The following is a 14,912-nucleotide window of genomic DNA, read 5'->3' as shown; positions in this document are numbered from 1 at the left end:
CGTCTGTCGATCTGCTCTGCTCCGTTCTTCCGTCACTCGCGAACAAGACCCCAAGATACTTGAACTCTTCCACTAGGGGCAGGATCTCATTCCCGACCCGGAGAGGGCACTTCACCCTTTTTTCCGACTGAGGACCACGGTCTCGGATTTGGAGGTGCTGATTCTCATCCCAGCCGCTTCACACTCGGCTGCGAATCGCTCCAGTGAGAGCTGGAGATCACGGCTTGATGAAGCCAACAGAACCACATCATCTACAAAGAGCACAGATGCGATGCTGAGGCCACAAAACCACAAACCCTCTACGCCTAGGCTAGAAATTCTGTCCATAAAATTTATGAACAAAATCGGTGACAAAGGGCAGCCTTGGCGGAGTCCAACTCTCACTTGATGCCTTTCCATTTAATATTTTATTCATACGGGGGCGTGATATGACTTGATTGTTAATAAAAGCAGTGCCTGTTTGTAGGTAGTATTCATGGGGCACTCTCATTTTTGCCCCAAACGCAAGTGCTTCAAAAAATGCCCTGTTTGTTTTTTGTTGTCACTTGTTTCCAGGCAGAATTTATAGGGCGCAATCATGTTTGCCCCAAAGCCCGACTTAAAAAAAAAAGAAAAAAAGGGAAGAGCGATTGCTAGAAAAGCAAACTATAATGGGCACTTCACGTCTTTCCAAAATATGTTTCATACAAGGCTGTTATTTGACTTGAACATTAACAAATACAGTGATTGTTGCGAGGCTGAATTCATGGACACAACCATGTTTAAAGCTCACTTATGAAATAAAAAAGTTTTTTCCCCCTCACCAGAGCACCTTCTGCCAAATCTGGAGGGGCACGGGCCCACTCGCACCCAATACAAAATATCTAAAAATTGTAATTTTCCCTTAGCGGAATTTGCTAAACGCAGCAGTTTACACGTGAACGCCAATTTAAAGATAAAGGAGTTGATTTAAAAATAATCGATGAGAGGGGCAGTGGCATACCAATATTCAGTTCCTGGCTTTTCTGCCATTCAAGTCAATATTGTATATTTAAAAGAAAGTGACGATTTCACTATGACATTAATGTGTGCGAAAACCAGTTTCTGTATTTGCCTCTGATCTCGTTTGTCTATCAAAAAGCCAGAACCGATAAAGTCTTCGTTTATTTTTTTAAAAATGGACAATGGGGCAGTCACGATTGAGAACGAAGAACTTTCTCTAGCAACAAGTATCCCAACAAAAACTCGACGAAAGGGGCAGCGCCCCACTAGAACCAGCTATCAGCTTTTCTGCCTTTCAAATTTGCATTTTTTGCGATTCATTTGCGATGTGCACTGGTCTTACAAACCTTACAGTGCTGCTGTTTTTATTCTTTCCTTTTCCGAGAGTTTGACTTCCTATTTCCGACTTGCAGTTTGTCACTCAAGCTAGCAGCATACGTACTTCTATGTCAATTTTGCACATCCGTTTATGAGAGCAGTTCTGTGAACTCTGTCTAGCAACAAGTGGCCCAATAAATGTAACATGGAGGGCAGTGCCCTACCAGATCCAGCTTGGAATTTATTCCTTTACAAAATGGGTTTTTATATGTAAGACAGAATTGTGATTCAATTATTGTGTATGAGTAACAGGAAGGGCATCCGGCGTAAAAACTGTGCCAAGTAAATATGAGCGTTCATCTGAGATGTCACGCTGTGGCGACTCTTAACGGGACAAGCCGAAAAAAACTTAATCACTTATTTACTTAGCAAACACAATAGAGGGAATTATTTAACCCAAGGCTGTTTTATTCCTTTGTCATTTTTACACTGTCCTACACAGCGTTATGATTTAGCCCTATGAACTCTTCCAAGCAACAAGTAAAGTGTCCATCCAAATAAACCCCCAGAACAATTGAAGAGTCCCCCCCCCCCCCTTTTTTTTTTTCTGTCAAGACAAGGACACAATATTATGTTTCACAACTGGTTATTGTTACCGATTACAAAAAGTTCCGAAAAACTGCGTGGCATTTCCCGGAAGGAGGTCACAAATAGAGGAGTGGAGGTGGTTCTGTGTGGTCTCGGGATTATCTGATGACGGGTTGTTTGTCTAGGGAGGTGCGCTTGTTCGTCACCACGCTGGATGCGCTCTCGTGACGAGAGGACACCACGTGGCTTCGCCATAACCTCCCAAGTTTACCGTCACATAAATGTCGCAAACAGGAGTAATTCGGCATTGTCGCACGTCTTCCATTTTAGCTAAGATGGAAGACGTGCTACTAGCTAGCTGAGCTAAAATGGAGTGCCATTTTGTTGCTAGGCAGAACTCGTGCTGCACAACCTTTTATACGCGAACCCCTATTTTAAAATAGCAGGGTATGTTTAAATAGCAAATATGAAATACAACTTGAGTGATAACCAAAATTATATCATCAATTTGAATTCACCTGAGCAGAGGCAAAGATCTTGTATACGTAATGATACAAGATGATTGATACGTTATCATTTGAGTCGAAAATATGGAATAAATAATGACGTTTGGAATCCACATAAACGTGCTGACAAAAACAAAACCAAACAACAACCTTACTGTACTACATGTACTGTATACTACATGTACATACATCCCCAATACATACACACATATATACATATACACTGAATATATACCATGATATACATTACAAGACACTGATACAGTCAATAATTATATGCGCTACGTTGTACGTGCGCTGCTCACATGACGCCCCCATCCCCACCGAAGATTAGAATTTTGTTGCACCTACGAGCTGATCCGAGGCCCCTCCCACCGGTGCGCCGGACTCATGACTCGCAGCGCCACGGTTCCGTGGCTGAGGGTGCAAAATCAATTAGCCGAGCAAACACAAGGCGCTGTGAGCAGCATCGAGCCGCTGTGAGCTTCCTCGGCCATGTGATGGGAGCGTGACTTTGCAAAATCAGAATATTTCGGCTTCATTTGGGACTCCCCCCCCCCTCCCCAAGAGAATTGGCGGCGCTCCGTCGCTTAAATCCATAAGTTTAAAAAAAAATGTCTCATTTCTTGTTTTGTTTTCTATGGCGGGGCGAGTGTTGCATTGAGCCGCCCGATACAGTGGGTGGCACAGTATCATTTGTGTGCATCTGAGTTTCAGGCGGCGATGGCGACACAACAGCTGGCCGCCATCAGTTCACGTGGTTACTCGGCGGCGAAACTATCGGTACTGTAGTTGTTGTGTTTTGTGCTTGTGTTGTCTGTTTTTTTTTTCATCAGGTCTTTTGCCAAATTTCTTTTTGGCAACCAAGGGTCCGAAAGAAGTGGGTTCTGAGAAGAAGTCATGGGCGATGGCTGCTAAGCTAAAGCTTGATATCAGAAAAACATCCGTGTGCATGTAGTCGAAGTGGTAAAGTGCGAGTGTAGTACTTTTACGATATGTGCTATAAAATCAAGCAAGGGTGTGTGAATCATTTTGAAGCTGTGGACTTACCGTAATTCCCACCCTACAGAGTGCGCCTGGTTATTAGCCTCACCTAGTACATTTATAAAGGAAATACCATTTGGTACATACGTACGCCGCAGCTGTGTAAAACCCGCAAGTGCCCACATTGAAACTCACAATGAAACACGAGATATTTATAAAGAAAGAGAGTACACAGTTTAACGCTAGTGCCGCGCTAATGCTAACGCTGTGCTAATGCTAACGCTAGCGCCTCGCTAACGCTAATACTAGCTAATACAGGGCCGGTTAAAAAAAACATACTGGTAAAAATCACTGAGACATAGCAGTAACATGCTAGCACATCGCTAACAGGGCCGGTCAAAAAAAACATACCGGTAAAAGTCACTTCCTCTGCACATACGTATATTCCACCGGTCTCACTCTTACTTTTTCTGCTCGAGTGCCCCCTTGCGGCTTCTTGCGGCTTTTAGGAAAAAACGCACAAATTACGAGCATCACCGCATAAATCGCAAGGTTGGAAGCCTGTGAAAAAAGTCGTAGTTTGAAGGCCGTAAATTTCGATAGATGAAAGATTGGCCTGCAGTTTCTTGTCCAAGGCTTCCAAAAGGGGCCGTTTTGTACGCTGGGGGCAACTGGGGAAGCGCTGCTGCAGATTTAGGCATGGTAAGTAAGTAAGTAAGTTTCTTTCGGCTTGTCCCTTTCGGGGTCGCCACAGCGTGTCATCTCAGATGAACGCACATACGTTTGGCACAATTTTTACGCCGGATGCCCTTCCTGACGCAACCCTTCTCAGGGAGTGGAGGCCCCAGTGGGATACGAACCCACAACCCCTGGTTTATCAAACCAGTGCTCTAACCACTGAGCTACAGGGCCTCCAGATTTAGGCATGGTGAAGACGAAAAAAAAAAAAAAAAAGCCCATTTCTTTAGTTTCAAAATTGATTTTTTTTCCCCAGTGGGGCAGCAGATTCCTTTGGCACAGGTTTCCTGGGAAACAGGAACAGTGAGCATAACTAGCGAATGCATCTTTTTTCTTTCAAATTGAGCTTTGGGAGCAAAAGCAAAAGCTTCAGTTTGAGCTTCGAGGCATTTTTTTTTCCCCAGAAAATAATATGCAGTGCTTTGCGTGGATCACATTTCACGACGCAGCATTTCTGTTACGTTAGGGAGCTTTATTGTGGCAGTATCAACATATAGAAATCAACACATTTTACACTAGTTTTGTTTTGAATGACATACAAACGTTCACGTCACAAAGTTCATAAGGCTTGGTTGTCCCAGAGGAAGGGCTGGGGGGGGGGGGGGTAATTTTCCCAAAATAAATCTCCCAGAGTCGCTAAAACTAGTATGGTGACCAAAAATCAGCAGTCTGCTACTGTACATGCTCACATGTTTTCTCACTGGCTCGTTTCAACATAACCCCCATGCTCAATACTTGGAAAAGACCTGAGATCAAATAGAATACATTTAACTCGGTATTATGGACAATTGCACACACCTCAATGTAATGATGCATATTATTATTATAATTGTTTTTTGCTAATGATGATAATCCAAAATACTTGTCTTTGGGTATGACATCAACAAATTGCCAGTTTTTTTTAAAAAAAACTAAATTGCAAATAAAAGTTCCTGTCAGTGAAATGCTCTAAAATAAGAGGTAATAAAAGTTGACAATCCCCTTTGTTGTTAGCGATAGCTAAGCTACAAGCTAAGTCAATGCTACGTCCCGTTTTTTTCCAAGCCTTTTTCAAAGCTAAATCTCAAAACGACTGACGGTTCACGCTACAACGAGCAGGAACGTCGTGCTAGCGAACCCGCTAGCGTGCGCTGTTAGCTCCGTGTTTGTCGAACGCTACGTCACATTTGTTTGTATCTTTTTGGAGAGGATAAATAATCTCTTTTCGGCTAATAAATTGCGTTCAACCGAGGTGGGAATGCCGCTCTCGCTAACATGCTAGCAGGCTCATTTTGCCTCGCGCTCGGCTTGCAGTGTGACAAAAGCGCAATATTTTTAATCTTTATGACTTTGTATTATTTAAGTTAGCACATATCCGCGGCTAAGTTAGTGCTGTTATCTCGGCACTTCTTGTTCAAAACAAATCGAGCCTCATTCGTTCTGATAACGTTCAAGACAAGCCAAGCCTACAAGACAAAGGTGGTGTTGCATTTTTTCATATATTTTTTTGCCACATTAATTTACATTTTATTTACAAAAGGAGGACATGCAGGTTTTCAGGCTTTTAAAAAGTGACAAGAGTGAGCCATTTATCACGTAAACGAAGAGCTGTACATCTATAAAACTTTTAGGGAATCACCCCGCGATTCAAAAACGTCGTCGTAAGCTGTTAATAGTACGACGACGACATCGCCGTAGTGTTCGGGCCCTTCTGTTGGTTCAGTAGGAAAAAATAAATGCTTTGTCGCTGCATATTTTCAACGAACGCGCGTTGAATATGCTTCGTACGCGTCGTCATGTACGAGGCAGGAAACATTTGTACCGGCTGTGACAGGAGCGCTCGTGTGGATCAACTGGATGACTTCGCAGTACAGTACTGTGCAAAAGTAGCAGCATTATGATGCCGAGTACTTCGGTCAGGATTCCAGGAATCAGACGCGGGCGTAATAATGGATTCGGTGGAAGGTTCCTAAAAGCATTTGAGTCTAAATGGAATACGTACACCGCTGAGCTCTCAACGAGCATTCGGTCTGGGAAAAAAAAAAAAAAAAAAAAAAAACAAGACGTGATTACTATTACAACCCTTTTCACTGTCATTTGAAAAACTTTCCTGCTCAAAAATGATTTTAAGGTGCCAAATGTTTTCATTTTACGATTATCTTTCATCCACAAACACGCTCATCTTAAAATAACAACAACTGTAATTACACTGTTCAGGTTTAGTCGCTAGAATTTTTCAAAGGAATTGCATTTCATTTTTTTAAAAAATGATTTCTCGGCTGGGGCAGGTGTAAAGCGTTGGCCTCACAGTTCTGAGGACCCGGGTTTAATCCCAGCCCTCCCTATGTGGAGTTTGCATGTTCTCCCGGCGCCTGCGTGGGTTTTCTCCGGGCACTCCGGTTTCCTCCCACATCCCAAAAATTGGACACTCGAAATTGCCCCTAGGTGTGATTGTGGGTGTGGCTGTTCGTTTCTACGTGCCCTGCGATTGGCTGGCAACCAGTTCAGGGTGTACCCCGCCTCCTGGCCGTTGACAACTGGGACAGCTCCAGCACTCTCACGACCCTCATGAGGATAAGTGGCACAGAAAATGGATGAATGGAGTGGGGGAACTATTTTGACGAGTATACGGACACGAGTGCATCAAGGCATCTGCGGGATTGTCCACCCCCTCCAGTATCAAAATGGTATCAACCGTCTGTTAGTTGTCACTAAGCATAAAGTAGCCTGTGACCAATTCAACAAAAAACACTTTTTTTTCAATTGCAGAGATATTCAAATAAATACTGTACTTAGAGGCTTTTGCACTGTACTGTAATATATGTATGGCGAAAGCGGCCATTGTAGGAAACGGTAAGCGAAGTTGTGATTGTTTGACGAGTTGGAGCTCGAGCACAGTTGAGAAAATGCGGGCGTGCAGCGGAGACAAAAAAAAAAAAAAAATGTCGCGCAATTGCAACTCATGAGGTTCACGTGAGGCAATAGTTTTACTTTACGAGAATAATGCCGTGATATTTTGAGAAAACGTTTTGGTTTGTTTGCTTTTACGAGAGTTGTTTTTGAAGAATATTATAGACACGCAACAGTAGCTAGATTAATGTAGTAATTGTTCGGGAACGCTGCCATTTACGTTATTGCCATACTCCGAGTATTGAGAATTTTTTCCATGCCCCACATATAAGGGTTTTCTTTTTTTTCAACATCCAATGCCTTTCTTTGTTACTTAATTTTAAAACCCTTTTCTACATTTGAACACTTCAATCGATAACGGACCTTTCTGACCTGTCAGTCACTCGTACAATAATAGCCAATCAGATAGTCGCATTGTCTTAACCCCTGCCTCGACACGTTGTCCCACAACCAACGCTGGTTGTCAGTAGCGTGCGCCCGGAAAAGTTAATGTCGGGAAGAAAATGGTCCTCAGATGCGCTTGGGGAACGTGCCATTGTGATGAAAGATATCTGATATATGAAAGGTAAGTGAGGTTGAAGTATCTTCTCTGAGTTTGATTGAATTATTATCTATTATCTATTTGCCTGTTTTTATCACATTGGACTTTTAAGACAGAGCACTGGGTTCGATGACGAGCCAAGTCAAATGAATACACCCACTCAATGATATTACTCGTTATCTTTCCAAGTAAAAAGTTCTCACCCTGCTTTACATGCACAGTACGATTCCACTTTTTTATCCCGTTGGATTTCAATATGAAGTTTATGAGGCGTCAAACTTTTTTGCATCGATCGCCAACGTTTCGCTGTAACTCTGACATTGCGTCCTGCTCTGTCCAAAATCTTAATTCCGTGTACATATCCTTGCGTGAAAATAGTTGAGACCCCTTTGTAGAACTCTCTTGGACAAGTGTGACGCATTTGGCAAAAAACACACCCCAATATTTTCTGGAATACGCGATAGTGAATCGACTTCAAACCTGTTCTGTTCAATCGCCATTTTGGAAGCTTGTGGGACATGGCTAAGGGGGGCGGAGCTTAAGATCGCCATCGGAAAGGTCCATTAAACCTCTGATGACATTTTTCTGGTCTTGAAATTTTGCAAGCACAGCAAAATCATTTCGCCTTCTCGAAGCTTCAGATTGATTTCGTATTGGGAAAAAAATACTTTATTACGTTAAGGTGATGTTTTTCTTATATCTTTTTTGTGTGTGGTGTATTTCTCGCTAAAATGATTGTACATTGTGACATTTTCCCCCTTTTCTTCCTAATTGTTAAACCCTTCTGCACATTATTCTCAGTCTTTCAAATTTTTCGCTCATAGCCTTCCAGCGTATTTTAATTAATATTTTTTTTGAAGTGTGTCGGTAACAATCTGTTGCATCATCCTAATCACCAGAAAAATGCCACAAATTCGTAAAAATGTTCACAAATGGAGTTTAGTACGACAGAGGGACCATGCTTGAGCCTGCTGGTTACATCGGGGGCAATTTGTGCGCCGAGTAAATGTCATTTTTTTCATGAAGGAGACACGAAAACTTGAGCTGCTGTTGCCATTTCCTGAGAGGCTGATCACGATAACTGGTGGTTTTGGTTTTGGTTGGACGAATGGAGGTCATTTAAAAAAAATAATAAGTGGAGCACTTCTGGGAGATGGGATGCTCAGTAAATTTTTTTTGTTTGTTTGTTTTGGACACAGTGTTGCGGAAAAGAGCAAAAGGCTCCTCGAGCCCGCACGACGCACATCACAGGAAACGCACGACACTGACATGGCGACGCACATCTTAAGGGGTCCACCTTTCCTCCGTCCTTTCCCGACATCCGGCCCACGAGTCACATGAGGACATGACATGATCAAGAACAAACTCCTTCGCGTTACTGAAGTGACATCACGCGGTCTGACAGAAAGAGTCGACGGCGATTTGTGCTGTAGGAGTCGTAAAAAAAAAAATACGCCCCTTTGCCCCAATAAACTTGTGTAAATTTGCTCGTTTTTTTCCCCTTTTCGTCTTCTGTAAACTTTTACATTTTTTCCAAAATAAGATCAAAGTAGATCCTCTGACTGAAAAATTCCTGAAAGATCCGCATCACGTAAAAATGTACAAAACCTTTAAAAACAACTTATGTCTCTTTTTTTTTTTGTTTAATATATCAACTTAAGAGAGTGGGACAACTTTTCCCGCTAGCTCGCTTTTTTTTTTTTTTTTTAATGACGGACATGCTTGGGGACGAATTGGGCCGCTCATCAAACAAGATTTAAAAATAAACAACAACAAAAGTCTTTGCATCAGCTTGTCAGCGTCTTGAACATCTTTGATTTTTTTTTTTTTTTCGGTGTGCATGTTCTCTGCACTTTTTTTGTCTTCTTTCCTCGGCCAGAAAAGTCGATTTTAACAGCGATCTCATCTCGCGATGTTCTGCTGGTCAAGACTCAAAGATACAGCAGGAGTTAAGACTGGCTACAAGATCCAATCACATGCTAATATTACGGAGCCTCAAAATGAGGCCGGGCGGGTGGCGGTTGCACAAAATAACAACAATGGGGCCATGAATTGAGTATGCTGCCGCTAAAATTAATTTCTGGCCGTATAGAGCTCGAGCACGTGACGTCACCATTTTCACGGCGCCGTATTGCCGGTCAAAAAGAGCTGAAAGGACCAGAAAAGATGGATGGATTTCGGCAACTAAACGTGATGGATGGTGCCCAACAAAATACACACGACTCAGGAGGGGATTATTCTTCTCAATCTCAAATTCCCAAGAAATATTTATCATGGCAAGGTGGCTCATTTGAGAACGATGCATTTAAAAAAAATTACAGGGAGTCATCTCCAACGTACACGGAAGCGCGTTGCGGCCACATGTTAATCTTCAGTAAACGTCCTTCCTTTTTTAATATGCGTTGTTCTCAAATGAGTCCAATGAGTATTTAAAAATAGAAAATAAACCGTCGGTCACACAGAGGTTTACCGAAGTTTAACACGTGGCCGCAACACGCTTCGTGTACGGAGGAGCAGAGTCACTGTCTCCCCCCCCCCCCCCCCCCAATCGTAGCTAATGAATGCGCGTTTGTGTAAAACCGGGGGTCATTTATGTAAATATTGGTATTTGTATTGAAAAAATCTGAGTGGCTCCATCGCTCTGTGGGATTTATTCTTCATTAAGAACGGATCCAGCAACGAAGTATTTGAATGCGTCCAGACTTTTCTACGCTTTCAAACTCTTCGGTGTAAATCTCGCCGACTTACTCACCAGATCCATGTGTAGATCCAGTTGTCCAAGACAAGTGGAAGCGGGTTAACGGTCCAATTTCTTATCGGCGAAAACATCGATTTTGGCATAGAATATGGGTCCTCTTCGCCAAGTGTCTCTCATTTTTCCACGTACTTTCGTTTATTATCACCTTCTAAATGTTTTAACGGTATCGGACAAAACTCTGGGTGTCGTGCTATAAGACGTATTTTCGTGCCGTCTTCGACCAACTTCGCAATGAACAATGCTTTGTTTGACCGGCACTTCTGGCCAGTGACGTGATTCGATGACGTAGGTGCAAGAGCTCTATGGGAGGTATAACGTGTGCCCAAAATGCTGATTTGTGCCCACAAATGCGAATTCCTGGCCAGAAACTGGTATTTTGTCCACAAGCTGTACTTCATTTGTGACCACATGTTCGCATTTGGTGTTCGTATTACATCTTGGCGCCGCAATGTCCAGTCCGGGCCTGTGCATAAATATAGATTTTTGGGCCACTTTGCTTTCCCAGATGTCCAAATTTTACCCGAGAATGATATCAGACCCAATTTGCAACCACAAATTTGCCTTCCCCCCAAGTCACGTTTGAGGCTTCGTACCAGACAGACTTTCTCCCTGAAGTGATTGATGCGTTCCCTTTTGTCGCCGCGCGGTCCTCGCGCGTTCCTGTCCCGCGTTTAATCCGACCACAGGTTCTCCACGGCCTTGCTGACCTTGCACACGATCCAGCGGCGAAGCGGGCAGTAGTACTCGTAGTGGAACTGCTCGAACTCCGGCGTCTGGCGGATCTCGTGGAGGAAGGACATGTCCAGGTCGGACTCCAGCAGCAGGAGGAGCGTGGGCACGGTAACCAACAGGACGCCGGTCAGCGCGCCGACCAGTCGGGCCACGCTCAGGACGCACGCGTTGAGCCGGGCGTTGGACGACAGCAGGCTCAGGACGCCGCCGCCCCTCGCGGCCAGACGGGTGCGCTCGAAGGCCCGGTCGCGCTCTCTTTCGGCCTCCAGCTGGGCTTGGATGTCGGGGTCGGCGTGAAGCTCCCTCAGGAGCCTGGCGGGGCTCTGGACCGGCGACGAGAAGAGCAGGTCCACTCCTCCTTGACACTCGTCCACCGGGGTGGGAAGCATGCTGGCGCAAGGACTAAACGGGAACACATGGGAACACATTTCGTCATCCGTCCGTCCGTCCGTCCATTCTCTCTTCATCATTGGTTCAACCTTGGTTACAAGTGCCCCAAGTTTCCATTAGATGGCGGCAGCAAAAAGAAATGTTGCGTTATGTACATTTTCGAGGTTTTGTGCAGGAAAGGTTGATGAAAAAGGTTTAAAAAAAAAAAAAGTGAAAAAGATTAAGTTTAGTGTGAGTGAAATTGAAAAATGTGTCATTTTTTTAAAATCACGCTTTATTTGATTTTTATTACTGTTTTATGCAATGCAATTTAATGTAAATGGCTATTTTCTTATTAGAAAAATGCATGTACTCATGGATGAGAATAACCAATTTGGAAAAACACTGAAAATGTATAAATTTTAAATACATTTATAAAACACACTGTTAAATGAATCACAATCAATCTCAATATTTTGAAAATTTAAAATATGAGTCCAAACGACCAAAATAATTTTGCCAAACTTCGGACATAAAAATGTAGACTGAGTGAAATTTATATCCAATAGGCTACTGCACTTACAAGTTATACTTCAGAAATAAGTACACAAGTAATTTGTTATTAATAATTATATATATATATATAAAAGAGAGAGATCATGAAATATAAAAGTAAGCGAGTGCTACAGATAGGCCTAATCGTATTAACAGTTGTCAATTATATAATATTTGAGAAATTTGCGTACAACTTTGTGTTTCCTGGTTTGGATATGCTCCTGGATATTTTTTGCTCCTCGGCTTCCATAATTGATCATATCGGAACACAGAGTGCACAGCACTTTGCCGGGAACGTCCACTTTTTGTGTGTGTTCCGTTAGACATTTTGATACAGTTTTCGTTCCTATCTGCAGTTATGCTTTTTTCAAGCCGTGCCCATATGAAAGTTTTTTGCCGATGGATGCTGGCGGCCAGTCTTGATCACCCCCCCCCCAAAAAAAAAAAAAAAAAATTCTCAACGGATTTACACGTTTCACAAAAATGACAATTTCAGCTGAAAAAAATCCCAGAATTCCGCGAATCTGAAGAAAATTCTCATCCCTGATGTATTGTATGAGTTGAAACAATTATAATTAGTACCCCCCGAATAAATGTAACGTCATGGAGTTATCCATGCAGCTTTTCGCAATGTTTGTTTAAAAAAAAAAAAAAAAAAAAAAAGAAGCCAAGGTAGTTGACTTTATCTGAAAACTGTGTTGTGTTTGGGGTTGTTGAGCCAAACATACCTCAAACCTTTCAATATTTTTCAATTTCCTCCTAAATTGTATCCGGGGGAAGTTCCGGCCTCGGGGAAATGGGCTCCGCCGATGAAGTCGACAGCGAGCGGGCGGAGCTCACCTGTAGGCCAGCTCGGAGATGGTCCGCGCTCCGTCGGCCTCGTCCGTTTCACTTCCGGCTTTGGGGGTCGGAGGTCGGATGCCTGAGGTTTCCGTGGCAACGCGAGGAGGAGGCAGCTCCGACAAACAGTTGGCTCCATCCGCGCTCGGTTGTTGGTCGGCGGGAGCGGCCGAAGGTGGGAGGGGAGTCGGCGCCGACGAGTCCTTGGCGGCAACGAAGCCTGGCGGGGGTCACGAGTACATCGTGGATTTCACATTCAATACACAATTGTCCACTTTTTTCATGATGATTTCATGATTGTTTTATTCGATGACAGTTGCTTATTTTTACTCCTACCCTGCCGCAGGGGTGTCCAAAGTTCTGCCAGTGGGTGGCGCTTGTGACCACTGAATGGTTTTTATTTTCTTACTTTGTGCAACGACCCAATCTTCAGGGCTAGCTAAGCCCTGAATTGACGCTCCATAAGTGTTGGGCCTCCAACTGGGAGGACTCCGAGGGGAGGCCCGCAGCCCAAACTTTTCAAATGATAAAAATTCTCGCTTTTATTCAAGTTTCTGCCCGTTTTTATCTGTTTCCTTTCACTTCACATACGGCGTGTCGTGCCCTTTCGAAGGCGGTTTTCTAACTTCAAATAATCTAGAATTAAAAGTGCACAATATTATAATGATAATATTATTTTGAATTTCTTTTCGGTCTGTTTTTGTACTTGGGCATCAGAGAGGGCAGTAATCAGTCTCCACACTTGCAGACATAAAAATAAACTTTATAAATAAAAAAAAAACGTTAATTTTAGCAATTTTACTAATTTTGGCATAAATGACATAAAAACAGGCGGCACGGTGGCTCAGATGGAAAGCGTTGGCCTCACAGTCCTGAGTGCCGTGGTTTAATCTCGGACCTGCCCGTGTGGAGTTTGCATGTTCTCCCCCTGCCTGCGTGGGTTTTCTCTGGGCGGGCGCTCCGGTTTCCTCCCACATCTCAAAAACATGCAACATGAATTGGACACTCTAAATTGCCCCAAGGTGTGATTGTGAGTGCGGCTGTTTGTCTCCACGTGCTCCGTGATTGGCTGGCAACCAGTTCAGGGTGTACCCCGCCTCCTGCCCGTTGACAGCTGGGATAGGCTCCAGCACTCCCCGCAACCCTCGTGAGGATAAGCGGCAAAAGAAAATGGATGGATGGATGGATGGACATACAAACATGCAGACAAAAAAGAAAGAAAACACATCACACTTGTTAAAAAAAAAAAAAACAAATCTAAAAAAACTTACACTTGTTACTTTTTATGTTAAAGCATAAACAAACAAAATTAAAATTGTGAAAGGAAACGCCACTGCCACATTCAAACCTCAGAGAGTTTTAGCGTCTTCAACGGAGCTAGCGTGCATGTTCTTCGGATGTGGGAGGAGGCCGGAGTACCCGCGGCGGGGGAAAACCCAAGCAAGCACGGGGACAACTTGAAAACTCCACACAGAGATTCTAACGTAGGACAACAGACCTGTGAGACAGACAGATATCCTCAAAATATCTATCCATCCATTTTCTACGTCAAATCACACCCTGGACTGGTCGTAGGCCAATCACAGGGCCCATACACAGTAGAATACACACATTTCTACATACCATCACTGTAAATTCAGAGTCCGGCACCATAGCCAGGCAAGTTTACCATGACACAGACGCACTTTATAGTTTTATTATAGGCCCAACAGTCTATGATGAATGGGCAATTTCATTTTTTACCCTCAAATCAAAGAAAAAGCTGACTATTCGCCACATGATGGCGCTCACACGCTTGCACGACAGGGGAGCTACGCTTTTGCAAGCAACACAACATAATCGTTATCTTATTTTGCAAATGCCACACAGTGTGCGCTCTAAAATAAAAGTTACAGTGCATATATTGTCACACTGAGTGACCAATGGACAAAGAGCCTGCAAGAGGTTCCTCCTTTCGTGTATGTGGAGCCGACTTGAGCGCAAGCTTGTGTATCTGTCACTGTGTGTGTTTGTGTCTAAGAGGCCAGAGATAAACTCTGGATGTGCAAAGTGTCGACAGGCTGAGTCAAACATCACACGACAGTACTGGACCGACAGCTGCTTCCCCGAGTGT

At 43.5% G+C, this 14,912-nt stretch overlaps 1 protein-coding gene across 2 annotated transcripts in view; it reads right to left on the bottom strand.

Moving 5' to 3' along the window:
- Window positions 1-10,331: 10,331 nt before the first annotated feature.
- frmd3 (FERM domain containing 3) overlaps window positions 10,332-14,912 on the bottom strand; it is a 55,990-nt gene continuing 51,409 nt past the window's right edge. For both annotated transcript variants that reach the window (XM_061817982.1, XM_061817983.1), the window contains 2 exons: window positions 12,800-13,019; window positions 10,332-11,437 (listed from right to left, as the gene is read on the bottom strand). In XM_061817982.1, coding sequence (XP_061673966.1) covers window positions 10,975-11,437; window positions 12,800-13,019 — 683 coding nt within the window. In that variant the 3' untranslated portion in view covers window positions 10,332-10,974. The remainder of the gene's footprint in view (window positions 11,438-12,799; window positions 13,020-14,912) is intronic.

Source organism: Syngnathoides biaculeatus, chromosome 4, assembly GCF_019802595.1.
Source record: "Syngnathoides biaculeatus isolate LvHL_M chromosome 4, ASM1980259v1, whole genome shotgun sequence".
NCBI classification, from domain to species: Eukaryota; Metazoa; Chordata; class Actinopteri; order Syngnathiformes; family Syngnathidae; genus Syngnathoides; species Syngnathoides biaculeatus.
Note: the sequence above shows the minus strand (reverse complement) of the source record. Positions and strands in the feature narration are given on the sequence as shown.